Source organism: Phoca vitulina, unplaced genomic scaffold (genome assembly GCF_004348235.1).
Source record: "Phoca vitulina isolate PV1807 unplaced genomic scaffold, GSC_HSeal_1.0 scaffold47, whole genome shotgun sequence".
Lineage (NCBI taxonomy): Eukaryota > Metazoa > Chordata > Mammalia > Carnivora > Phocidae > Phoca > Phoca vitulina.
The window spans coordinates 4751287-4778227 of NW_022589750.1; the positions used below are offsets into that span (position 1 = coordinate 4751287).

A 26941-nucleotide genomic window follows, 5' to 3' on the forward strand; every position below is an offset into this window, starting at 1 on the left:
AGGGTAAGATTTTCTGTTGTGCGGCTTTGGAATAGTGCAGACTGAGCCTGGGGCTCAGTGGTAGATCCTGACAGAGCTCTTGAAGGACCCGACAGTACCTCACTCATTTGTGTATGTTTAATAGTTACCACAGTACTTGCACGGAGGGCTGCCCGACAAATCCTTGCTGGACTCCAGGGGTCCTTCCTGACAAAATGTGGAGGAGGGGGATCTGTCCCTTGCCCTATAACCCTGTTCAACTTGACCCAGGGTTTTCCCCGACCTGAGCCCATGTGTTTCCCTCACACCACACTGAGAGGCAACTCTTCTGACAAATTCCCCCACCCTCCTCCCTCTGCTGAAGCAGTGGTTAATCTAAGAGTATTTTGCTTTATGATCTAATCTCACATTTAAAAGAAATCTCTCGGGGCACCTGGGTGGTGCAGTCGGTTAAGGGTTCAACTCTCGCTTTTGGCTCAGGTCATGATCTCAGGGTCATGAGGTCGAGCCCCGTGTTGGGCTCAGCGCTGAATGTGGACCCTGCTTAAGATTCTTTCTCTCCCTCTCCCTCTACTCCTCCCCGCTTGCTCTCTCTCTCTCTAAAAAAAACAAAAACAAAAACAAACTTTAAAAATAAATAAAAGCAATCTCTCCCTGTCCCCAAATACACACACCAGAGGAATTTATCAAGCCATCTGCTGATGGAGATTTCAACATCAGGCACAAAAATCACTGAGCAGTGAGCCATTTCCACCCAGGGAAGAGAAAAGAGATACAGTGAAACAGCCTCGAGTTGAAAACGAAGCAAAGTTTAATTCGTATGAAGGAGTCGCATGGAAATTCGTGGAAATGGCCAGGAACCATGAAAATAAACATTTTGCATATTTTCCGTCCGGCTCAGAAGAGGATCGCTCACTCTTCACTCTCATGGACCACCATCTGGAAAGAAAGTAGGCGTTTTTAGTTACGTCAGATGGCAGAGACCCATTTTCTCCTGTCCCCTGTCGCCGCAAGCATCGGGGAGTTGCTCGCTTGTGTTTTTCAGTAGGACACAGGATATTTTTTGGACCTCAGGAGAATATACGATTGCATACGTGGAGGGAGTCACCCCAGAGCCTGAGAAACTGACCCCCAGAGAGCAAGCCCCACCCTCGGGGACTTCCTACCTCTGGTTATCGGTTACCTACACGGACAGTGACTGAAGACTTAGCGCCAGCAGAGGGCGCCTGAACGATCGCAGCCGGAAAATGCGCCTTCCTTTTCAGGATGTTGTTTGCTTTATCGCAACTTGCATTTTGGTGGGGCTCTTCTCAGCTAAGTGACTTGAAGCAAATCCCTTCCTTTCCTGAGCCTGAGACTGACCAAGTCCTAAGGCACGGGGATCTCCAAGGTTCCTTCCAGCTCAAAGGTGTCTGCATGACTGTGGGCTCTTCCCAGCTGGCCCCGGAGCGACAACCCTGGCATGCACTTGCTGTTCTCCATCTGGGGCCTCTAGTGCCCACGGGAACCACCTACCCTGCTGGAGGTGAAGTCGCGGGTCTTAGCGCGAAGCTTATTGACTTGAGATTCCGCAATATCAGCACGTTCTTCTGCCTCTTCGAGCTCATGCTGAGCTTTGCGGAATTTGGTGAGGTGAGCGTTGGCTTGCTCGTCCTAAAACCAAAGAGCCCAGGCGGGTAAGGGGAGCGTGCACCTGTCTCAGAGCTCCCAGTGAGAGACAGCCCAGGCTGCTGTTCAAAAATCCCAAGCTGTCTGACTTACAGCCTCCTCAGCCTGCCTCTTGTAGGACTTGACTTTCACTTGAAGCTTATCCACCAGGTCCTGTAACCTCAGCACGTTCTTCCTGTCCTCTTCACTCTAAAAGCAAGAACACGGCTTGTAGCTAGAGGAGGGGGCAGAGTTGCACGAGGTCTGGCCAGTTTTCTGGGCCACGGCTTTCTTCCCGTATTCTGGAGAGAGAACCCAGGGCGGTGTTTGTGCTCTGCAGAGAAAATGCCTACGGGGCTTTCCTTCTCTCACCTGGTAAGTTAACTCCTTGACCCGCCGCTCATATTTCCTCAGGCCCTTGACAGACTCCGTGTTCTTCTTCTGCTCCCCTTCAAGCTCAAACTCCAGCTCCCGGATCTGGGGAAACAGTTGGGAAGTTGGTCTGGGGCTGGAGAAGGAGCGGCTGTGGCCGGAGGCCCTGCTTATGCCGGGGGTTCATCCTGCCAGTACCCGCGTCTCCAGCTTCTGGATCTGCTTCTTCCCGCCCTTCAGGGCCAGCTGCTCAGCCTCGTCCAGACGGTGCTGCAGGTCCTTCACCGTCTGCTCCATGTTCTTCTTCATGCGCTCCAGGTGGGCGCTGGTGTCCTGCTCCTTCTTCAGCTCCTCGGCCATCATGGCCGCCTGTAAATGCAGACAAAGATCAGGTGCCTCGGAGCTCTCAAAACCTGGGCCCCCCGAGGACCAGAGCCATGCTAGAGAAGAAGGACAACAGGGAAGGCAATGACTGAGCCCACCCTTCCACAGTGGAACACGAGAAGAGCTACGCCGGGTACATAACAGAACCTCAGAAATGCAATGTCCAGGGGCTAGATGGAGAATGGTTTCTTCCCCTTCTCAAACTGGCCTCTCTGGGACCTTACCCGCCCCCACCCCCCTACAGCCCCAGGAAGTTCTTCATTATCACCAACATGTTTTCAAAGGAACCTAAGGCCTGGGGAAGACCGGTTGGTACCCCACAGGGCAGGTGTGGGGATAGTGAGTTACGGGAAGGCGGGCAGGGCACTGAGGCAGGCGCAGACGCGAGAGCAGAAGAGCTGCAGTGGTCCCCACCAGGCGGCAGGTGGCGCTGTGGGAGCTGTGGCCGCTGGGACCAGGCTGCTCAGGCCCAGGTGGGTCAGGTGCAGGTGGGAGGGAAGCCAACTTCACGCCAGGTGACATTGGGTGAAACATCGACATCTAAGGGTCTTGTTTTCATGTTTGCAATAAGTCAGATGTTGAAGAAAAGAGCATACCTCTCTGTGGGCCTTAGAAACGGACTATAATCCTTTCCAGTCTTTTTTTTTTTTTCCTATGCTCCATTATTTATCATATTGGCCTTTTAAAGTGCGGGAGAGGACGTGCTGAGTCTGATGCAGGAGAGATGGATTGCAGTTTGGGAGCAGAATGCAACAACCCCCGTGTGCCCCGGGGGAGGCCCCGACCTGTCTAGGGGGAACGATCTCAGGGTCGGGAGAAGGAGGGGCTTCAATGCAGTACGAATTTGGCCACCACAGAGGCACAGGAGGTGGGGGCGGTGGGGGAGGGAAGCCTTACATCTGTGATGGCCTTCTTTGCCTTCTCTTCAGCGTTCCTTGCGTCCCTGCTGGCATCTTCCACCTCGCTCTGGAGCTGTGTCAGGTCCGTCTCCAGCTTCTTCTTGGTGTGGATGAGGCTGGTGTTCTAGGGCCGGAGGAGCGGTGTTAACCGGGCGTGCATCGGGCCCAGGGCTCTCCCCGCTGCCTGCCCGCCCCTCACCTGGGTGTGCAGCAACTGCACTCTCTCGTTGGCATCCAGGAGCTCCTGCTCGGCCAGCTTCCGAGCCCTCTCCGTCTGCTCCAGTGATGCCCGCAGCTCCTCCACCTCGGCCTGCAGCAGGTTGGCTCTGCGCTCCACAATGGCCAGCTGTTCCTTCAGGTCCTCCTGGCCACGGAGAGCATCGTCCAGGTGTAGCTGGGTGTCCTAGCCAGACAAGCAAGGAGAAGCCGAGTTGGCGTGGGGGCGGGAGGGCCGTGAGGTGAGTCAGCCTCTTTGAGTGTTCCCGCCAAGGAGCCGTCTCAAACCTTCAGCTGTCCCTGGACACTCCGGAGGTGCTTGAGGGTCTCCGCGGCCTGGCGGTTGGCGTGGCTCAGCTGGATCTCAATTTCATTCAGGTCACCTTCCATCTTCTTCTTGATCCTGATGGCCTCGTTCCGGCTCCGCACTTCGGCGTCCAGGGCGCTCTGCATGGTCTCTACTGTTCGCTGGTAGTTCCTCTTCAGCTGCTCGATCTCTTCATCCTTCTCGGCGATCTTTCTGTCGATTTCTGACTTCACCTGGGTCAGTTCAAGCTGGATTCGGAGGATCTTGGCCTCTTCATGCTCAAGGGCAGCCTTTAGAGAACAAAAGCAAAACAGAAATGGTGCCAGTGAAGGGACAGAACCTGCTAAACCACCACCCTCTGTGGTGATAAAGCTTCAGTGGGATATTCATGACTGTGACTATACAATATTCAAAACGATCTTCTTTTTTTTTTTTAAATCCCTAACTTACCTTCAGGGCAGAAATAACCCCTCTTGCATTGCTGTTTGTTTTTTATTATACTATTGAACAATAATCACATTTAAATCATCCTATTGCATAGGAGCATATAGCACCTTATAGATACTTTAAGTTCATCTAAGGTTTGGTAAAATCTCATTTTTAGACTTATTTTAATGTAATGATTTTTCTTCACTAAGTCCAAGATAATCCACAGGTGTTATTTCATGCCATTTGATAGGAAAGGAGCCGGCCTCGGGATTGTGGCTTGACAGAGACGGGAAGGCAGGAAGGGAGACAGAGGGAGGCCAGCTAGCCCCCTCCCCACTCCCCTGACGGGCTGCAGCTCCACCCGGGTGGGGGGGGCAGTGCCCAACCCCCCCTCCCGCCGATGCCTGCTTGCATTCTGCCCACCTCTGCTTCCTCAAGAGCCAGCTGGATATCTGCCTTTTCCAGCTCGATCTGCTTTCTTGATTTCTCCAGTTCGTGGATGGTTTTACCATTCTCAGCAATTTGTTCCGTGAGATCTGCAATCTCCTCTGCAAAGACATAAGTTTGGAAACCTCCTCTGCACAGGTTTCCGGGCACGGTAAACACCTACCGAATGCTTTGTAACTAGTTCCCCGTCATTCTAAGGTGGCTGTTCCCTAGAGATAAGATTGTGTCTGGACAGAGGCTCCGCAGTCCCCCCTCGGCTGATGGCACCTTCCGTGCATGCCCTGACGGAGCTGCGCGCAGGGATTTGCGTCCTGAAGCCATGCCCAACAGTGCCAAGGGGGACGTCAGGCTGTCGCAAACCGCTTACGCTCCAGATTCTTATTTTCTCGTTTCACAGTTTCGAGTTGATCTAAGGCTTCCTCGTAGGCATTTTTCAGCTTGAAGAGCTCGGTGCTCAAGGAGCGGGACTCCTTCAGAGATGCCTCCAGCTCTGCCTGGCTCTCCTCACACTTGGTTTTCCATTCGGCCAGCACCTGGAACACGGGCATGAGAGGCGTGCCCTTGATTAGCTCTGCTCCAAGCTCCTAACTAAGCATAAGCATTAACGGAAATACCCCTAGAATTGGGGTATTCCCTCAGCAGTGGCTCTTGCCTGGCGCCTTGATCTTGATGATTTGAGGAGCTCAAGATCAGTAACATATCAGCAACAGTTGCCATCTCTAAAAACCTCGTGGATCCTCTGAGAAGGTAGTCTCTGGGCGTAACTGCCCTTTTCTTAATATGAGAATGGCCCTGCCCTTCTAAATATTTCCTTAAAACTTGGGTTCAAATCAACCTTAATGTCGTACTAAAAGGGAGGCTTTCAGAGAGCCTTCCAATGGGGCTCGAGTTAGATTCCCACATGTCAGCCACCAGACAGGCCCCCAGCAGTGTGCGGGAACAAAAATATTTGGAGCTGAACACATGCTAGCAATTGGTTCATCTCCTCTGACAATGCTTGAAGGGGACCTCCACCCCCATCCCACGCCCGTTTCGTTTTACACCAGAGGAAACGACAGCCCAGTGAAGCTCAGGACTTGCCCAAGGCCACACGGCTGGTGGGGCAGAGGCAGGACTGGGACCCAGTCTCCTCCTTCCATGACTACTGGGGAGCCCCAATGAGCTTGTGTGGACCTGACCCCACACCTTGTCAAAGTTCCTCTGCTTCTTGTCCAGAGCGGCAGCCAGAGAGTTGGCTCTTTCAACATCAACCATCAGATCCTCGACCTCCCCTTGCAGCCTCTGCTTGGTCTTCTCCAAGGAAGCACACTTAGCATTCACTGCCTCAACCTGTTCCTCCGAATCCTGAAGGCGCTGAGCGAGTTTTTTCCTTAAAGCATATGAAAGAGAAGCAGGCGCTATTCAAATCTCAATCCTCTTGAACGTCACTGTTCATCAAGTTGGAATCACTCATCTGTGTGACTCAAACACTCATTTGCTCTCTGAAGCCCAGGAGAACTTCCTGTCTGCTAAAAACCAGTGATCAATAACCTGCCTTGTCTCTAACCGAGATCAAAGTTGTTTGTCTTAATGGAGTGTGGTAACGCCAGGTCCCTCTCATGGCGCGCGCAGCACTGCATTAAGAGAGATGAAGTGAGGAAACACCTCGTAACATAACAAAACCATTCCCAAGTAGCTCTAAAGCCAGTGCCCTCTATCATCTCATCATCTGAGACCTCTCGTTCTTCTACTGGCAAATGGACTTGCATACTTGGCCTCCTCCAGTTCCTCCGTGCGCTGGATGGCGTCCGTCTCGTATTTGGTCCTCCACTGGGCCACCTCGCTGTTGGCCTTGGACAGCGCCCTCTGCAGCTCGGCCTTGCCCTCCTGCTCCTCCTCATACTGTTCCCGCAGCAGGTCACAGTCGTGGCGGGAGGACTGCAGGGCGTGGGCCAGGGCGTTCTTGGCCTGCGGGAGTCCAGAAAGAGGAGAGCCCCCAGTGGATGAGCATTTTGGTGTCATGTGCATGATACAGTCCAAGCGTGTTCCTGCTATCATCACCTGCTGAATAAAGTTGCCCTGTTTTCCTGCAGGTGGTAATTGAAGGTTAGACCAGGAAAGCAGTCCCTCAAATGACTTACCTTGCTTTCTTCCTCTAACTGCCTCTTGAGCTCTTCTATTTGCTGGGTAAATGCTTGCTTGCTCCTGGAAAGTTGGGACACTATGCTTTCCTTTTCTTCCAGTTGACGACTCAGCTCCCCTGTGTCCAGAAGGAAATATTTTCATTTTATTCATGCACTCATCCATTCATCAAGTTCCTACTGTGTGTAAGGCACCATGCTAAGATCCGGGGAGAGAGTAAATGACAAGGTGTGGTCCTTTCTTGGGGGAGAGGAGAGAGATCCGTGAAAAAGAAACCAAAGACTCAACTGATAAGGTATTGTTCTAAACTACTAGAAGCTTGGAGTGACTTTGGTCAGTAAAACCCACTGAGAACAATTGTAAATTTAAACATTACCACCTAAAAACACCCATCAGATCTTCCAGGGCTGGTGTGTCCAGCTGCTTGTTGATTTGTCATTAAGAGAAATAGTGCCTTCCTTAGGACTTTATAGCTCGTAATTTGAAGTTAGACTCTTGGGTAAATGTGGTGGGTTCAGGTTTATATGCTCATGCAGAAGTAAGAGGGAAAAGGTGGAGGGAGAGAGCTTATGACTCCAGAGGTGAATCCCCAAGATGATTATAGAAGAGGAAACTAGACCTCTTTTCTTTGTTGTTTTGGTTGTGGCTGCCAGCAAAGGATTGATTGATTCCCTGGGATGATGGGCTGGAGGACCAGGGCTAGGTGGGGCCACGTTTTCTAGGTGAAAGCCCCAGATAATGTTCCCTATATATATATTTTTTAAGATTTATTTGTTTGAGAGAGAGAGAGAGAGAGAGCGAGCACTGTGAGCAGGGGGAGGGGCAGAGGGAGAGGGAGAGAGAGAGAGAAGCAGACTCCCTACTGAGTGCGGTTCCAGCCATGGGGCTCAATCCTACAACCCTGAGATCATGACCTGAGCCAAAATCAAGAGTCAGGTGCTTAACCGACTGAGCCACCCAGGCGCCCCTTTGTTCCCCTATATTTCTACTACATACCAGAAACCTGTACAAATTGGCTGTGTTTCTTTATCTCTTTTCTTAAAACATTTGATTGCAGACCACAAATCTGAATTCGTGTGCAGCAACAAATAGAAGAGCCTTGGGAATTCATTTCTAGTATCATTTCTGCCATTTAGATTCTTTCTGATGCAAGGTATTATTAATGTTGAAAGAGCTTGAACCAAGTGATATTCTGACTCCCCTCTTGTTCCGATCTGCTTTTCTCGCTCCTGTTTTTACTGAACTCTCAATGTTGCCTCCTTCACAATATTTTGAACTACTCTTTTTTGAGTTATTCTGATAGCTTCTCTCCGAAAAGATGCTTTCCTAGAGATTCTCCCCCACACGGTGCTGCCCTTTGTTGTTGACCAGTTGCCCCCCCATCCCCCCGGAGGCGACCACAAGGTGTGGCCCCTCCCATCCAATCGCTCACCAGCCTCTGTCTGCAGACGGGACTTCTGTGTCGCCAGCTCGCTCATGCTCCTCTGAATTTCCTCGTTCTTGCCCCTGGCCTCGCTCAACTGATCCTCCAGAGTTCGGCATATTTTCTCCAGGTTGGCCTAAAGGATTGAGAAGCGGGAGAACATTATAGTCCATATTCAGACTGGAATGACCCAGAGGTGTCTCTCCTCAAAAGCACTGGGTCCCATCCTGCCTGAGCACCTTGGATTTCGACACGCTCTCCACGTTGCTAGACAGATCGTCTATCTCCAGCTTGAACTCGCTCTTCTCTTTCTCCAGCTTCTGCTTGACCCTCTGCAGGTTGTCTATCTGCTCCCCGAGCTCTGCCACGCTGTCCGCGTGCTTCTTCCGCAGGGTGGCCAGCATAGCTTCATGCTGTAAGGTGGCCTCCTCCAGGTCCCTGCGCATTTTCTGGAACTCAGCCTCACGCTTCTTGTTCAGCTCGATCTGGGTGGAGGTGACGCCTCCTGCCTCTTCCAGCCTCTCGCTCAGCTCCTCCAGTTCCCGGGCATAGTCACTGCGCTGTTTCTCTGTCTTTGCACGGGTTGCCCGCTCCGCCTCAATCTCCTCTTCCAGTTCCTCAATCCGAGCCTGTGGAGGGCAGCCATTCACCCATGGGCAGTAGGTCCCCAGGGTGAGTCACTCTGAACGTCAAGTACAGGCTAGTTTCCATTCTCATTAAACAAACCAGTGGTTGGGCTTCTCCCAGGGAAATAGGACTGTTGTTAATTTCCTTTACTATGAATTTTTCCTGTCCCAACATGGTCATTACCCCTGCAGTGACCAACCCAGGACATTGTCCATTCAACTTAGTGTTGACCCCCCAATACCTTCATTATGTATTTTAAGTTATGGAAAAATTGTTCACCGTTGCTATGTCAGCCTAGGAGAAAGGAAACTGATGAGGCAGGCAGACCCGTGCTCCTGCCCACTTGCTCGAAATGGCTTACAGCAGACAGCACCCAGCCCACATGCAGGACCTTCACGTGAAAGAAGAATCCGGGATGCCTCCTACCTGTAGCTCTTTGATCTTCTTCTGAAACTGGAGGCCCAGAGTCTGCTCATCTTCCACTTTGCTTTGCAGCTGACTGTATTCAAAATCCTTCCTGTGGAGGGAAATGCAGACTGTGAAGACAGAACAGCCAGAGACTCAGAAGATTGAGGTCAGTGGCTTTAGGACATACTTCTTGAGCCTTTCATCCAGCTGCTGCTTGTCGTTCTCCAGATCTAATATGGATTCTTGGGCAAGCTTCAAATCTCCCTCAAGCTTCCTTTTATTCCTTTCCAGATCAACACGGAGCTTCTTTTCTTGTTCTAGGGAGCTTTCCAGCTGAAAAGGGCACCATATCCTTTTGAGAACAAATTCTTTGCACCCGAGGGTTCCTGGGGAGGGCTCTTCCCACCCTTAAGTTCTAGGACTCCCATTAGCATTATTTACTTACATCATCGACTTGCTGTTCCAGTTTGCTCTTGATTTTGCTCAAAGAATTGACTTTGTCTTCTTCAGCTTGGAGGTCATCCAGGGCCTGCTGGTGGGCCTCTTGGAGGGCCTTCTTCTCCCTGGTGAGCTTTGCGATGGTTTCATCCAACCCTGCGAGTTCCTCGGTAAGGTTTTTAACCTAAGAAGAGGACACAAGCAAATTATAAGAAGAAATAAAGTCTGGTTCGCAATAACTACATGAAACTGGAGAGACCCACAGAGAGAGTACCTTGTTCTCCGTGGCATGCTTCTCCTTTTCAACCTTGGCCAGGGTCAGCTCAAGGTCGTCAATGTCTTTCTTGAGCTCTGAACACTCGTCCTCCAGTTTTCTCTTCTTGGCCGTCAGCTCGGCGTTGATCTCCTCCTCATCCTCTGCTCTCTCAGTCACCTCCTTGATCTTGGCCTCCAGCTGGAATTTGGCTTTGATCAGCTGGTCACACCTCTCCTCTGCATCCAACAAGTTTTCACTTTCCTTTAAAACAAAAAACAACAACAAAAAAAGAAGAATCACGATTTCCTTTAATGAGATAAGGCTTGTGACATTCCAGTACCTTGGTATAAATGAAGTCCTTTAGGAAGCATCCCAACTGCAAAGCAAAAATCCCCACCCCAAATCCTGTCTTTCTCAATAATGAAATCCACAAGCAAAGGTAAACAATCCTAAACACATACGGCTTGCACTTGGAGCTGCAGGTCATTCTTCTCTTGTACTAGAGTCACCAGTTTTTCCTCCAGTTCCTTCCTTTTTGCCTCTGACTTGGTGAGCTCGTCTTTGGTTTTCTGAAACTCTTCCTTCATGGTGGCCATCTCCTTCTCAGTCTCTGCGCTCTTGAGGAGAGGCTTGATCTTGAAGAAGAGTTTCATCCAGGGCCAGTGCTTGACGTTCATGAAGGCACGGATGTTGTACTGGATGCAGAAGATGGACTCCCTGAAAACAAAATATGAGTTCTTTCCAGGAGAGACCCCCCATGCTCCCCAAAGAGCTCATGTTTGAACAGAGACCCTGCTCAACCTTCTTTGCACCATCTTCTGGAATTCCACACGCATGAGGAACCCTCTGCACACTGCTTGTGTCCGGGTGATCAGTTTGGCCAGGCGGTCATCCCTCATTTCCTCCAGGGTTCCCAGCAAGCCAGCCTTGAAGAACACCTTCCAGGGGAGAAGGATGATATGAGTCCCTGTGATGGAGAAGTCCAGAAGGGACTGCAGGCCAGCATCTGTCAGAACCGAGGCATTACCTTGGTATGTCCAAATTTGTACTGAGTGTGGTCAATGTCGATGGAGGCCAACAGCTTCTCGCAAGCTTTCTTGCTGTCAATGAACTGTCCCTCAGGGATGGCACTGGCATTCAGCACTCGGTATCTGCCGTTGTAGACACAGAAACAATCGCAGACCATTAGCAAAGACGTTAACCTTGGAGACCAACTAGTTCAGGCCTCTCTTCTATCTAACAGGCAAGAAGGCCAAGGTCCAGAGAGGGAAAGAAACTTGCCCATCGTCACACTGCTAGGTGGTGGCCTGGAATCCAAGCCTCCTGAAGCTTAGGGCAGGCCTTTTCCTGCCGTATCATATATCAGACACGCCCTTGAGAAAACGTGGAAGAAAAAAGCTATATACCTTGGTTGGGAGGTAGGTCAATCATTTGACATGAAAGTCTACAACTGCTCTGTTGAAGTGGGCCTTTTCATATCGGTATTTCTCCCTCTCAAATTCCAGCATCTACAAACCACAGCAAGAAGCATATAGAACGTTTTTGTAACACACCTTTGTTTAAAATCCCCATAGAGAATCCTGTTTGGGAATCCCTTCCTGCAGATGCGGATGCCCTCCAGAACACCGTTACACCGAAGCTGGTGCAGGACAAGGCTGTGTTCCATAGCCCCTGAGAAGAGAAGCGAGAGACATCAGCTTCATGAGGGATTTCACAGAAACTGAGCACCATCTACAGCAAGCATCAGCAGGGATCTTACCTGGGGTTTTGGTCTCATTGGGAATTATACAGCGCACAAAGTGAGGATGAGTCGTTCTTAGATTTGACATCAGCTTGTTCAGGTTTTCCTAAAAGATGAAATTTGACAGTCTACTGTAGGCTTTTACAAAGACGGAGATATACCGTGATGAAAAATAAGATCTATATTTTCAACGTATCATGAATTCTAAAGAATGAAATTATTTAACTCTTTTTTAAAATAACCCAATGACTAGAGGTACAGGCACATAACTGATATAATGGTCTTTTGCCTCACGGTGAGCCAGAGACTAACCACGTAAAAATGCTCTTTGAAACCAATTCCAGAAATGTGTCTGGCTCTGCTGGGAGCTTGAGATGCTATTGCCTGGGTCCCTCAGGCAAGTGAGAAAGTTTGTGCTGAGGACTCATCCCCCAGGCCAGCCAACTCAACTACCAGCAGTACAAAATAACTGAATTCTGGGCCAACATTTGTTAAATCTCGTTTATATATTATATATATTTATATAGTTACTATATATTATATGATTATATATTTGTATATGTATATTTTATCATATTGCCATTCAGCTTCACCAAGTAACAGCAGATTAAGACCAGAGTAAGACCAGAGTAAGACCACGTTACTATTCTTAAATAAACCAAGGTCAGAATCTCTACATTGCTCATTTTGAGATCACTTAAACCAATTACAAGCCAATAAGCCTGTATTTTTCTTACCCTGAAAAGGGCAGAGACAGTCTGGAAAGAAGAACCCTTCTTCTTGGCGACTTTCTTCTTTCCGCTGTCAGCTGAAAGACAAAGATGGCGCGCGCTGTTTTCAGATCTCCCGGGGTTTCTCGGGCCTGTGAACTGAGTGGCAGGAGAGAGCATGAATACAAGGCAGTCTGTGGAGTCTGTTACCATCTGCTGTCGCGAAGGTGGCGTAGAGATGCGCCAGGAGCCTGTTGGAGGACTTCTGGTACAGCCCCACCACGGTCTCGTTCAGCGGGTCCTTGTTCTTCTCCAGCCAGCCCGAGACACTGTAGTCCACGGTGCCTGCGTAGTGGATCAGTGAGAAGTGCGCTTCAGCCCTGCCCTTGACCACTTTGGGCTTTTGGAAGTTGCTGGACTTGCCCAGGTGCTGGTCATACAGCTTGTTCTTGAAGGAGGTGTCTGTGGCCTTGGGGAACATGCACTCCTCTTCCAGGATAGAGAAGATGCCCATGGGCTGGATTAAAGCAAAGCAAAATGCATATAGGGTAAATATGAGCTGTAGGATAAGCCACAGAGTTTATGAGAAGACGTTACTGAGTGGACAGATCAGGAGACCTTCTCGATGAGCTCGATGCAGGCAGCCAGGTCCATCCCGAAGTCGATGAAGGTCCACTCGATGCCCTCCTTCTTGTACTCCTCCTGCTCCAGCACGAACATGTGGTGGTTGAAGAACTGTTGCAGCTTCTCGTTGGTGAAGTTGATGCACAGCTGCTCCAGGCTGTTATACTAATACCAAAATAGGGTGTTCACATGCAAAGTCAGACTTCCTTCAAAATCAAAGACCCATCAACCTTGCCTCCTCTTTGCCTCTTTGCCAGCTCATTTAACCCTTCAGATATGGGCACGTTCTTTAACGTCTAGCCCAGATCACATCTCTTCCTTGGAGACTTCTCTGAACTTCCAGCTAGAAGGTGTTTCTCTGTCTCCTGAGTCCCTGTGGTTGGGATCTCTCCTGTGCACCAACCATGGTCTGCCTTATTTTATAGTTACTCTTCCATGTACCATATATACCTTCTGTTTTCCTCTATAAACTACAAACTCATCTTCCGTTCGCCAGCATGTCTTGTGTCTGGTAGACACAAAATATATGCTCTCAAGAACGGCTATATGCTTCTAACCCAGAACCAGCAGGATATTTATGTAAAGGTCACGTGATTGGCTTATCAAATCCTCTATATGCCTGGCTCTACCTATGTCAATGATTGCATTTGAGTGCTTTCTTTTATCCATTTAATAATGTCCTTTATAAAATTCCACTTGTCCCAAGTCTTCTGCTCTCTTGAAATTATACAACCCCCCTCCCCACAAGGTGTTTCTCTTCTACCTTTATCTGCCCTACAGTTTCCTACACGATGTAATGCTCTGACATGTTGCTCACCTTGATATCTTCCTATGGGATCATGATGACCAATCCCACCCCACATGAAAACACGATCCTAAGGAACCCAGACCTCAAAGATCTCAAAGCCGGCAATGTCCAAAACACCAATGAAGTGTTGTCTTGGCAGCTTTGTATCCAGTTGTTGGTTGATGCGAGTGACCATCCACAAGAACAGCTTTTCATAAACTGATTTGGAAAGGGCATTCACAGCATGGTGAACCTGTTGGGGGAAAGATCACAGAAGTTGGAAGGCAGTGGCCATCGGAAGCCTGCGTCTCTCGCAGCCTCGAAGCAGGAGCTTACCTGATCCACGGTTTGACCTTTGGTAACATACTCATTCCCGACTTTCACCCTGGGGAAGCACAAAGCTTTCAGGAGGTCCGACGAGTTCAGGCCCATCAGATAGGCTGTTTTGTCGGCCACTGCCAGGAAAAGAAAAACGATCACAAAGGGGCACCCCTGATACTTGGCAAAGTAGAAGAACAACTTTGAAAAATTCTGCAGACGTTTCAAAGCTTGGCGAAGCTTGTCTTGGCTGTTTTTACATCCCTTCTCTTTAAATGCTTGTATGTGGCCAGTGGAAGCTAAGTCACTCCGAGAATACAGTAGGTTTCATGGGAAGGCAGGACTGGGTTCCAGAAAGCCCTGGTCATGTCTCATTGCCTTTGAAACAGGCCCATTCCTGTGATTCAGCAAATGGGGGTGGTAACGGTAGGCATCGGAGCCCAGGAGAGGATTCATTGCTTTCAAAAGAGGCAGCAAATGATCTCCACTGACCTCTCACCCAGCTCTGGTGAATGGCCTGTTGTGGTTATTTCGTACCTTCGGTGCCGTCCGGCTCGGCCTGCTCCTCCCGCTGCTTCTGCTTGAACTTCATGTTCCCGTAATGCATCACGGCTCCCGTGAGCTTGTAGAGCCCAGACTTCTCTTCTGGGGTGAAGCCCAGGATGTCAATGGCACTCTGACAGCCAAAGAACAGCATGTTAGTCGGCTGACCCCAGTGATGGAGGAGGAGCACCCCACACCTTCCTCCTCATTCTACTTACGTCCGTAGCCAGCAGCTCCTCTGCATCGTCAATGCTGGCCACCAGGATTTCACCCTGGCTGATGAACGGGTAGTCGTAAGGGTTGGTTGTAATAAGCAGCAGCTCTGAAACAAGAAATTTCAAATAAAGAGGTCACACAGATGCAAAGGAAACATCCACCCGGTGGATCTGAGCTCCTAGATTCTGGGCTGAGACTTTCACCACTGGAGCTCAAATTGAATTTAGAGTCAGAAATTGCTTTCCTGCAGCGTGCCTGTGCCATGTGGATTAAGAGCCCCTGAGAGCACATTTAGGTTCTCTTGCTCTGCACGTGAATGGCGCATATCAGTGTAGGTTGGGGAAATTTAATATGGGAAGCTAGCTGAGCCTGGGTCAGGAGAGGAGCCCACACCGAGGGAAAGCACAGGTGCTTTGGTATTATCATAGCCTTTTCCAAAACCTGTTGAAGGGCTGCAGCCTGTTTCCAGGCTTTGGGACCAGAAGGTGGAGCAAGCACACGGCGTGCACATAAGCCTGTGTTGGGTGTGGGACGAGGGGCTGTTGGTCTGGAGAGAGGCTGCTTCCTATGTCAGAACACCAGGGGGCACTGAAGGACAATTAAATGCTTAGTTGTTCAGAAGGTTTTCATGAGCCCTTGCTGAATTCGGTTGTGGTTTAAACTCCTTCCTGCCCAGGGGATTCAGTTTCTTTCAAACTGGCACATCGCTGTCAAAAACAGCCCCATCCCACTTCTAAAACAAACTTCCTCCGTTGGCTGCCGAGTCACCTATGTATAGGCAGGTGCAGCTCTCCTTGGTCTGGTGACGTCAGGGCCCAGATGCCTCACCTATGAGCTCAGGCTTCTTGTTGGAAAGGATCTGGTAGAAGATGTGGTAGCTTCTCTCAGCCTTTAGCTGGAAAGTCACTCTTGATTTTTCCAGCAGATCTGTGGACACAAACACAGTGCTGTTTTCCAAACTGCCCCACCCACCCCGAGACGCCATCTGCTCTGTAGTTGACTTACAAGTTTCAATATCCGCAGAGGCCAGCTTCCCAGTGGTCCCAAAGTGGATTCGGATGAACTTGCCCTGTGGGGGGAAAGGGACACCAGTGTCTACGTGGCTCCAGGTGTTCTGCTAGTCTCCTGGGCAACGTGAACAGGAGCTTTCTTCCCCTACCTAAAATTCAGTGTGTCTTCCTTCTTCTCCCTTCTCTGCTCAGTGTGATGTGTCCCCTCGCTTCTATGCCCTTCGCCCCACAATTTCTCCAAACCCCCAACCCCATCCAGTTGTAAAGTAACAGAGTGCCTTTTTTTTCTTTTAAGATTTTATTTATTTATTCATGAGAGACAGGCGGAGAGGCAGAGGGAGAAGCAGGCCCCCCGCAGAGCAGGGAACCCGATGCAGGACTCGATCCCAGGACCCCAAGATCATGACCTGAGCCGAAGGCAGACGCTTCACCGACTGAGCCACCCAGGCGCCCAGAGTGACTTTTTTCAAGATGCAAATGAACCCATATCATTTCCCAGCTTACAGAATCCCTCAGGCGCTTCCGGAATAAAATCCAGCCCCCTTCTCGTGGCCTCCACGCTCCTACATGACCAGACCTCTGTCTGCCTCTTCCCCCACCTTGTGGGACCCACCCCCTGTCCACCTTGCTGCCGCCGCGTGTACTCTCGTGGGTCCCTTGACTATACCTGCCCTTCTCCCCCTCAGAGAGTGTGTGCTTGCTCTTCCCTTTGTCCCTCCCCATCCTACAGATCTTGGGGTTCACAGGCCGGCCCCCCTCGATGCCTTTTCTGCCAACCTTGTCTAAAGGAGACCCTGCCCCCAGTTACTCCCTGTTTATTGAGCTTTTCATGAAATTGTCTCGCTGCTGAGTTTCATTCTGTCATTGGCTATATGCCCTCCCCCCCACCTCCCCAACCCCCCACCCTTCCACCCCCCACCCCGCCCTGCCCCCAGCCCATAGCCTCTGTAGCTCTGTGAGGACAGGAAACTCGCCTGTCCTAAGGGCCCGAGAAACCCCAGCGGAACTGAACTCAGACTCACAAAGCGGGAGGAATTGTCATTCCTCACAGTCTTGGCGTTCCCGAAGGCCTCCAGCAATGGGTTGGCACTGATGATTTGGTCTTCCAGTGTCCCCTAAGGCAAGACATCAGGGGAGGAAGCAGCCGCAAGTGACACTGGGAATGCTCCCCAGCTCTGCCCGCCTACCCGCCCTTGCTGCCTGGAAGCCCATGGCAGAGCCCGTCTCCGTCCCCCTGGCTTTCCAGGACAAGTCTCAACCAAATCCTCTGCGTGGCTCAGCTGAAACGCTTCCGCTATTTTGTGACATATGGGTGTACTTGGGTGTCTTGATGTAAAATTCCCTTAATGCTTCAAAATGCCTTGCTTCTCTCCAGCGAGTTCGGGTGTCAGCATTCATTTCTTACGGGTCGTAACCGCTCTGTTTTGAAAAGTGAGTATTGCTACAATTCTCTTAAGTCGGTACATGTGATTCTGCCCTAAAAGAACAAGCTCTCTGAGCTTCTCCCAAAATGACCTTCCTTAGTTAAGCCTTCGAGCCTTGCCTTTTTAGAAAGTCACAGGATCTGGTCCTGGAAGATCAACCACACCCTGGGTTGTCTGCAGTAACTGGCTCTCTTAGGACTTCAAATCCTCGCCCGCCCTCGCCCCTCGCTGTGAAGTTAACACAGCAAGCCTTTCCCTCCCCTGTACCTTCATTTTGGAGTCCTTCTTCTTGGCGAGGTCTCCAGTGGCTGCAATTGTTGCAAAGTACTGGATGACCCGTTTGGTGTTCACAGTCTTTCCTGCCCCGGATTCTCCGCTATTTGGAGTGATCGAAAGAGAGAGGGAGAGAGAAATGTGTCCTGTTAGTGTAAACAGCCTCCCCAAGATGTCACACAGAGGCCTGGACATACGAGCCACAGCAGACACACCCCTACCAGGCAAATGTGAGAAACTACTTGGAGAGGCTGAGGCCCAAGGGAAGCCTCATCACAGCTGAGCTGCCCTGACAGTGGGTGATTCCAGTTTTCGAGACCTTATATATACCCTCCTGTGTGTGCATCTCCATCTCTGTCTTTTCATCACAGACTCTGCTCTAAGTACTTTTCTTTTCTTTTTTTTAAAGAGAGAGAGAGAGTGCCAGGGGAGGAGGGGCAGAGGGAGAGGGAGAGAGAGAATCTCAAGCAGGCTCCCCGCTGAGTGTGGAGCCCGACGAGGGGCTTGATCTCACAACCCTGAGACCAGGACCTGAGCTGCAATCAAGAGTTGGACGCTTCACCAACTGAGTCACCCAGGCGCCCCTGCTCTAAGTACTTTTTTTATTTTTTTAAAGATTTTATTTATTTATTTGACAGAGAGAGACACAGCGAGAGAGGGAACACAAGCAGGGGGAGTGGGAGAGGGAGAAGCAGGCTTCCCGCTGAGCAGGGAGCCGGATGCGGGGCTCGATCCCAGGACCCTGGGACCATGACCTGAGCCAAAGGCAGACACCCAGGCGCCCCTACTTTCTAATTAACAGAATAGAGCAAACGGTGCCTTAGGCTCCTGCCTTGGAGACAAAGAGCCATAGCTACGAAGCTGCTCTAGGTCTTGGATACTTACGTGATCAGAATGGACTGGTTCTCACGATCTGCCAAAGGAAAAAACGAAACAGAGTTGACAGCAATATGAAGAGCTTCCCCAGCCCTCTGCCCCTTGTCAAGCAGTCACGGTTCGCTACGCCAGGCCTCCTCCCTGTAGCATTTTGTGTGGTCCCGGGGGCGGCTGGAAGAGCCTCCTTCTTGACAGCGACACTCAGACGTGAAGCCTCTGCTTTGAACCCACCAGCGGCTCTTCATCCCACTGGGTTGAACTATGTGAAATTGTCAATCTTCATCTTCGCCTCCCCAAAATGTCGGTTTCATATGGTTTAACCTATGCTTGTGTTTAATCCAAACTTCCTAGCAGAGCCTGCAAGTCCCTAAAAGATCTGGCCTCTTCCAGCCTCTTTAACTACCCCTCCCCTCCTCCCTTTGTGCGGGGACCCTCCATGGCATTCGCCCTCCCAGAGACTCACCCGTCAGCATGAACTGATAGGCGTTGTCGGAGATGGAGAAGATGTGGGGCGGGGCCTCCTGGCGCTTCTTGCCTCGGTAGCCTTCCACCACCTCGGGGTTGTACACCGGCAGCCACTTGTAGGGGTTCACGGTGACGCAGAAGAGGCCCGAGTAGGTCTGTGGGAGTGGAAAAACCGCGTGCGCGTGTGCGAGTGTAAAGCTCTCTGCCGCTGTTATTCTGTCTCTTTACACTAAACTTGTAAAGGAGGGATGGATTTCTCTTTAGAGATGAGACACAGAGACGCAGAGGGGACCGGCCGGCCCTCCTGCGACTAGCAAGTGACCCTGCCCAGCCCCAGCCCTCGGCTGGCTCTCCTGCCCTGCTCCCTGCTCCCTGCTTCCAGCCTCTCTTCTTCCTAATCCCACCTTCCTCCCTTGCCCCCTGCCTTTCTCCTCCCCTCCTCCTCCTTTTCCTCCAGTCTCCCCTCTTTTGCTCGACAGCTGTGTCACACCTGGTCACCCCCATCTCCACCCCCCCGCCCCGACCGCCCCAGGGACCCTGGGCACTGACGTAGATCATCCAGGACGTGTAGCGGTCTTTGAGGTTGTACAGCACAGCCGGCTCGTTCAGGTGCGTCAGCATGGCCATGTCCTCGATCCGGTCGAACTTGGGGGGGTTCATCGCATACACGTCCTCTGGTTTGACCACCAGGGTCTGAGTGGGAAGAGGTACGGTGACTACCTCGTGTCCTCTGTGTGTCTTGCCCCTGTTTTCGTTTTTTTTATTTGTCTCACACTAAGAGCCTGGATCCCAAGGGGCAAGCCCTGGGGAGAAGGACCTTTGGACAGCGGAAGAAGACGGGGCCGGGGGCGGCTCACAGGGGCACCGGGAGCGTGTGATTGTCTCCGTCACTCAGGGATTTAACCCTTTTCTCTCTACAGCACTCCCATCTCTGGGCAAGGCAGGTGGGAAACCTGCCTTCTCCTGCCTTCAAGCAGGATTCACTTAAACCGCCCCATGCAACAAGCCCTTCTTGTGAAGGGTCTAGACCGCCTAGCTTTCCCCTTCCCTGCTGCTTTGCAAACCCACTCTCAGCCCCGACATCTGACATGTACAGAGAGCCCCCCTCTGGGAGCCTCGGGGTGGTGGCCTCGAAGGGCGAATCTCACTGCCTGCTTTCTTCACACCCAACCCAATGACACTATGCCCTCCTCCTTCAGATTTTCCTTTTTCTTCTTTTAATATTTTTTTAACTTTTCTCAGAACATTTCCAGATTCTTCTGGTCTCGATTTCAGAAGCTAGTGAAGTCCAGGATTTCACTACTGTGTTCTGGGACAGAACGTAGTAGGCTACGCTGCTCATGGCCTTCATGAAATAGGGAGGCTGCCATTTCACATGGAGCCTGTGGTCCACTAGGATCCCTTACTCACTTTCCCTTACTTCCTCAGCTAGACGGCTACTGCTAGAAGAAGTAGGGAAACCCAGGCTATCAAAGGAGAGTATTTTACTGAAGGATGTCTTCTCACTGTTGGGAAGCCCCACACCCTTGCGATGCCCAAAAGTGACATGAACATTGGCAAAGAGCGGCCACAACCGGGTTGTCCTTCTACCCTTCAACCCGAGGCCAACTTTCACTCTGCTATCTCTGAGGGCACCTGGGAAGCCAAGGCAGGGAAGCCATGCGAGGCATCCAGGTGCCAGAGCCACCTCTGGAAGTGGCAGGGGTGGGCAGGTGCACAGACTTGGGGACCCTGCCGGGCAGAGAGAGGGCCCCAGGGGCCTGCACAGGGCATGCAAGGGCTTACCCGGTTGTCTTCGGTTTCCACCGTGACCTTCCCATCCTGGCTACTCTTAATTCTCCCCTTGGCATATTCCTCCTTTGAGTCGACCACAAAGCAGTAGGTCTTGGCGTCAAAGGGCTGGTTCTGAGCCTCAATCCTCTCCTTTTCCGACTTCCGGAGGAAAGGAGCGGCGATGCCGAATACTTCCATTTCAGTGTCGCTACTCATGGTGCCGCTGGAAGGCAGATGGGCAGGTGATGCCCCGCCCGCTCCGCCTGCCCGCGGCACCCCGTGAGCAGAGGTCCAGGAGCCGGGCCGCCCTCCATCCCCCGGGGCTCCACCTGCGGGACCCAAGTGCTGCAAAAATCACATGTGCACATATTTGCCCTGTGGCTTATCTGTGTAAAGGGCACAGAGCACAGGTGATCCAAGGTTTGGATCTGACCGTGAAGGGCCCCCAGGGGTGAGTGCAGCTCCCAGGACCTCACTTTCCTGGTCTGCAAAACTCAGCAGTTGCCGAGGAAAGCTTTACAAGTAAACATTATAAAAAAATAACCATTCTTCAAAGAGAGTATGCTAAGGTGCAAATAGCTAAGGAATTTTTGGACCCTTCAGATTCAAGGTGGCTACCTCCTCACACAAGGAAACCAGCTTTGGCTTCCTTTAGTGGCTCAGACTGGAAGCAGCATCGGATGCCAGCATTGATCTGGAAGTTTCCTCTTCCGCCAAAATTGTGCTTGTCTGAGCTCTCTTAGACTCCGCGCCCTCAAGGCCATTGGGAGGTGGGAGGAATGGGGAACCTGGGATTACCTGGAGACTTCCAACAGCCCAGGGACCTGATCGGCTTTCTCACCTGAATGGTCACACCCACAGGAAGGCAGCACAAAACAGCACCTGTGGAAAAATCAGACCTGCAATAAATAGGCAAAAGGCAGAGTCAGGACACGGGGGAGTGTCCGGTTCAGCTTTGAGCAGCTCTTGCTGGGATAACTACGTAAGGACCAAGGCTGATCACTTAAGAAGAGCCTTGCCCCAGACGCAAGCTGGAGGAGCAAGTGGGACACGACCCACAGGGAAGCCACTAAGGCAGGAAAACCCCAGCTGCCCCCACATCTGGCTCCAACCGGCAGTGCCTCCCAGGACTGCCCAGTACCAGGCAGTAAGGTCAGAATCCCCGAGAAGAAGCTTGGGGTTCCAGCCAGGGTCAGGTCTCCTAGTCTTCAGTGGACAGAGAGATGTCTCTGACAGTGGTCATTGCCGCACAGCCAGCATGGTCTTGAGGGGACGGAGTGCTGGAGAGGCACACAGCCCAGGTGGGGCAGGGGAGAGGGCAGGGGAAAGCACGGAGTGCCCCCCTCCCCCGCCCTCTGCATGGGTCAGAGCGGCCAAGGGAGAACAGCAGGCCACGGTGGACAGGCCTCGGTCCATGGCATGCGCAGACGGATCCTACCCAAGCGGGCACCCAAAGACGAGGTCATAGGGAGTGTGGGGAGGTGGCAGGAGGGCCTGAAGGACCCCTACCTCGATGGGGTGCTGGAGGCAGAGGGGGATGGCCATTTGGGCCAGAGAGATCCAGCCTCACATCTAAGTGATCCTTACCAAAGCCAGGCAGGGCCACGCGCCGCGTGCCCGGCCCCACCGAGCCGCTGTCCTCTGAAGCACAGAGACGGAAAACACGAGAGGGGCGCTGTGACTTACCTCCGCCCAGGAGAGAGGGAGCTACAGAGGGGCTGTGGCCGTCGGGGCTTTTATAGGCCCCCCTGCAACCCCACTGGCTCATTCCTTCTCTATATTTGGAAAGAGAGTGACCGACACCACAAGCTGAGAAGCAGCTCCTTCCTCACGTTTTTTGGTCGTTGCCAAGGGAAAGGTATATATAGAAATGAGCAGGGTCCGTAACCATTTTCCAGCTGTAGAAGTGGGAAGTTTGAGATGCCTTTCTCTGGACTTGGGGCTGGCACGGCCTCATTTGCCGTGCTGGGAGCAGCTGTCTGGCTGCCGAGGGCCTGATCCTGCGGGCGGCTGGGGCTTCGCAGTCAGTGCGCGTCCGGCCGCGGGCACAGAGCTCGGTCCGTCCCGCACATGGCACTGTGGATGCAACCCAGGAGGAAAGGCTAAAATCTCCTGGGGATGGTGAGCAAGACTGTTGTCCCAACACAGGGTTGTGTGCGTGTACAACTATGCCAGGAACAATAGCAACAACAACAACACTGATAATAGTAACACCTCCTCCTGCTCCCCGTTTACTGTGTAACTTTCTGTCTTACTAGTGTCATTATTAACTTAATCCTTCTTGAAGCCCCGGGAGGACCAACAAGTGCACGACTGCCAGGGAGCTATTCCGGCAGCCAGAGTTCTCCGCGACAGCTGCGTGAGGGCCGACTGTGTTAAGATGTATTACCAATCGGGGAGGACCAGCTGCCGGCCCGGGTGGGGGGCCGGGGGGAGCGCTGGGGCCCGCAGGGGGAGCCCGCAGGGGGCTGTCTGACACCTGTGGCTGTTTTCCAAAGACTGGAAACATAAAACCTCAAGACCAGAGTAACGGTAGATTTGAAGCTTTCGCCCATTCTCGTTCGACTTTTTTGTTTGCCCCCCACTTTTTTCCTTGGCCACACCCTTGGGAGGGTGGCCGGGTGGGCATCCTGTGATTAACTGTAGCTAGAACTGTGGGTCAGCGTTCCCACTCGAGAACAGGAGCTGCGCCCTGACGACCCTCCCATCCCAAGCGCAGGCAAGGAGGCTGCGCAGAGAGGCGTGGGGCAGGGAAGGGGGAGCGGGGCCGCAGTCCCCGGATGGAGGGACACTGATGAAACACCCTCTGGATGCTGGTCCCTGCGTGGGGCACTTCGAGAAGATACAAAGGAAATGAAGGGTAGCCTTACTCTGAATAGTATACACTCTAAATGATGAATCAGTTGTGTTCAAAATTTAGGCAATTTCAGATCGTAGTAACACATTTGTGAGCGACTACTGGGGCAGAAAGTTGCTACCCCGCCGGCATGCCCCTCCAGCCTGCTGGGATGGCTGTGTTTCCCTGCCCCTTCCTTTTTTTTTTCTTAAAGATTTTATTTATTTATTTATTTGAGAGAGAGAGTGAGCAAGAGAGAGAGAACACAAGCAGGGGGAGCGGCAGGCAGAGGGAGAAGCGACTTCCTGCTGAGCAGGGAGCCCAACTGGGACTCCATCCCAGGACCCCGGGATCATGACCTGAGCCGAAGGCAGATGTTTCACTGACTGAGCCCTCCAGGCGCCCCTTTCCCTGCCCCTTCTCTTCCAGTTTGGACTAGGACGCCCTCCTCATGCAGGGAAAGAGCACTGGCGCTCCTGGTCTCTGTCCGTGCCCCAAAATACAGTGGTCTCCCTGCAGCCTGTCCTGTCTGCTCGTCAGTCCAAACCGCTATGCTGTCGGCTGGCCATCTCCTCTGGAGGCCTGGTTAGGATCGTGTCCCCTGGGAACAGGGGTGTTAGCAAGGCCCAGGGGCCGAGCCGCAGTGAGAGGGTCGTGGGTAGGCAGGGCAGGCCATGCTGGGGGTGGGTCCTTGTCCTTCCTTCTCAAACACCGAGACTGGCTGGGAGGGACTATGTGGGACTTTGGGGTTTCCGTTTTTTAGTCACCCGTGTACCCATCTCTCTGTCCAACCATATCCATACCCAGGAAATGGAGGGGACATAGTCAGTACAGGATTCCTCTGAGTGCCTTGTAAAAGAGCACTTGTCACACGGCCGCGTTCGGCACCAGCTTGGAAATGTCATCGGCCTCCGACCCCAGCTTTTCCAGAATCACCAGCCTCTCTCCCTTCTCTCCATCACGTTCGTGGTCGTAGGATCTGAAGTGTCACCCGAACGGTTGCACAGGCCATTTGCTAACTAAGCTCTGTCTGCATGTGAGGACATGGAAGGAGGGGCCTGGGGCTCACCCAAGGCCGGAAGGGAGAGGATCCAAGGTGGGGAAGGACTCCGCTCTCCAGAAGAAACGCCCAGGAAGACAGAAGAAGGGACAAGAACAACCTCCAGCGCAGAAAACAGCTTAAAAACTAGACATCAGGAATCCAAAGATCTGGTCCTCTGGTTTCAACGTGTTTTCAGGAGAGGGAAGAACCCCTTGTAAATTGCTTGGGGGGCGGGGCTTTGGCCTCCTCGGAGCCTCCATGTTCCCGCCTGTAAAATGGGGACGAGGCACCTGCCTCCCAGCCTACATGTGTGCATTCAGCGGGATCTTAAAGTGTCAGACACACCGTGCTAGGCTCCGTGTAGGGCACATCGTGGACGTTTAAATCTCCTGTGTCTGAAGCCTTGCCTGTGTCACAGTGTAGCACGACTGGTTTTCTTGATGCCCTGGACTAAATTACAGCGACTGTCTGTTTACTGAGATGAAGAGGGGGGAAAGGACACACATAATAGGAGTATTTTAAAGAGATGTCCAAAGGGAGAGAAACCTTAAAGGAGACAACCTCTTACCGTGTGAAGGGGCTAAGCTAACGCTCTGCTGGTGTGGAATCTGTCCTCCAATCGGGCGAGGGGGCGGGGGGGCGGGGAACAGATGACTTATCAGTATATTATTAGCCGCCTTTTTGGGAACAGGGGGCACCCTTGTTCCTTCAGCCCTTGCCTGGCTAGAGTTAATCCCCACAGCAGGGCACAGAGCTGCCTTTATTCCTGGATGAGTTGGAGACAAAACCATAGGGTGTCTCAAGAATGCTCTCTGACTGGGGAGGCAGTAAAGGAGAGCGGCCGACTCCCCTCCCCAGAGCCCGGCCGCTCCCTCCCGAGCTGCTCCCCTCTGTTGCTGTCTCCAGCTTCGCGGTGGCACTGGCGGGCCCACTCTCTGCCAGAGCATGAGGTCAGCGTTGAGAGCAGATGCCTCCTAGATCAAGGACCTTCTCCGTGTCCCGCTGTGAGGGGGATTAGGTGTCACTCGAAGCAAGGCACTTGGTTATGCTGAGCCAAGACCGCTCCTGGCCCTGGGGCGGAGGGTGGGGGTCCTGTGACAGTGCCGGGAGCCCCAGGTAGAACTTCAAGCAGAGAGGGCCCATAGCTGTCCTTTAGTCCAACAGACACCCACTTTTCCCAACTTTCTGTTACGGAAAAACTGCAAACATACAGCTAAGTTCAAATTTCCTAGTAAAGGAACAGGCAGGACCACAATGCTGCTGGGTTTGAGGTCAAAGCCGTGCTGTGTATGAACCACCTCACTGTGCGCGTGGGAGGAGCTCAGGGAATGGACGGGTCAGGAACGAGGACGTGAGCCAGGAGTTTGTGAAGTCACCCAGAGCAAACTGCTTGAAAATGTCAAACCTGAATCCCTAAGGGAAAGCGGGAGCAGGTGCTAAAAGCTGAGCAGGTGAGGCGCTGCCCCCCACACTGAAAGCCTTAGGAGAGGACCCACAGAGCTGAGCGAGGGCAGGATTGGCAGAGGGGGGTGAGTCCTGTACCTGAGGTGGGGTGGCCGTGCTGCTGTCCCAGCCTGCTTTAGATGCAGGTGATTGATGGGCCCTTGTGCTTAGGAGCATGGAGCATGACTGAAGCCGGGAAGAATGCCTCGAGCTTGAGCTGGTCGGGAGAAGATGGGCATTCCAAGGGAAGGCACAGGCATGGCCCAGGGCCTTGCCAGGGGATTTGGGGACAGGAATGAACAGTAACACACGGGTCAGAACAACACCATAGAGAAGGAAGCAAGTACACCGGTCCCCGGGCTGCATGCGGGGCCTGGAAGGAAAAGGTCAGAGTTACCGGTGGGAGGACAAGGAGGACGAATGGCAGAGAACAGAGAATCTGGAAGAAAGGTGGCCAGTTTGGGCCGTGGTAGTTGGTTAAGATTTAAAGCATAACCTTTTTTTTTTTTTTTTTAAAGATTTTATTTATTTATTTAGAGCATGGGGGGCAGGGGCAGAGAGAGAATCTCAAGCAGACTCTGCGCTGAGGGGCTTGATCTTACGACCCTGAGATCATGAGCTGAGCCGAAATCAAGAGTCAGATGTTCAACTTCCTGAGATATCCAGGCACCCTAAAGCATAACCTTTAAATAGAAGGATAACAGTGAATTTTCATTTTGAATTGGAGTTTTCAAATTTAACTATACTTTAGAGTCACCCAAGGAGCTGTTAAAAAAAACAAAACAAAAAAACCTCTGCATAACCAATTGAAGACATGACCTCATATTGCAGAAGAGACTCCATGGCAACAAATAAGAGAAAATGCTGAAGCGTAAACTTAACAAGATATGTGCCAAAGCCTTGCTGT

General features: G+C 51.9%; 1 protein-coding gene across 1 annotated transcript; it reads right to left on the minus strand.

The window, feature by feature from the left end:
• Positions 1-776: 776 nt before the first annotated feature.
• On the minus strand, positions 777-21597 carry LOC116649224 (myosin-3). The gene is made up of 40 exons (XM_032431831.1): positions 21555-21597; positions 20726-20936; positions 19490-19633; positions 18939-19095; positions 18485-18512; positions 17594-17702; positions 16925-17017; positions 15898-15961; positions 15721-15819; positions 14895-14998; positions 14671-14809; positions 14152-14270; positions 13919-14068; positions 13023-13193; positions 12615-12921; positions 12432-12502; positions 11713-11800; positions 11507-11624; positions 10981-11104; positions 10755-10891; positions 10415-10670; positions 9972-10214; positions 9705-9881; positions 9447-9592; positions 9278-9368; positions 8464-8853; positions 8234-8360; positions 6801-6919; positions 6431-6627; positions 5866-6049; positions 5048-5213; positions 4657-4781; positions 3786-4094; positions 3481-3684; positions 3280-3405; positions 2197-2367; positions 1999-2103; positions 1741-1836; positions 1495-1632; positions 777-918 (listed from the first exon to the last, which is right to left on the minus strand). Exons 2-40 carry the CDS (start codon positions 20927-20929, stop codon positions 892-894), a joined length of 5823 nt encoding a protein of 1940 aa, XP_032287722.1. The 5' UTR covers positions 20930-20936; positions 21555-21597; the 3' UTR covers positions 777-891.
• Positions 21598-26941: the final 5344 nt, after the last annotated feature.

Coding starts and splice junctions, on each gene's coding strand:
- LOC116649224 (XM_032431831.1), bottom strand. CDS start 20,929: ATGAGTAGCGACACTGAAATGGAAGTATTCGGCATCGCCGCTCCTTTC. Junction 14,069..14,151: donor AAGGTCAAACCGTGGATCAG/GTAAGCTCCTGC, acceptor TTCCCCCAACAG/GTTCACCATGCTGTGAATGC. Junction 12,922..13,022: donor GCATCGAGCTCATCGAGAAG/GTCTCCTGATCT, acceptor GCTTTAATCCAG/CCCATGGGCATCTTCTCTAT.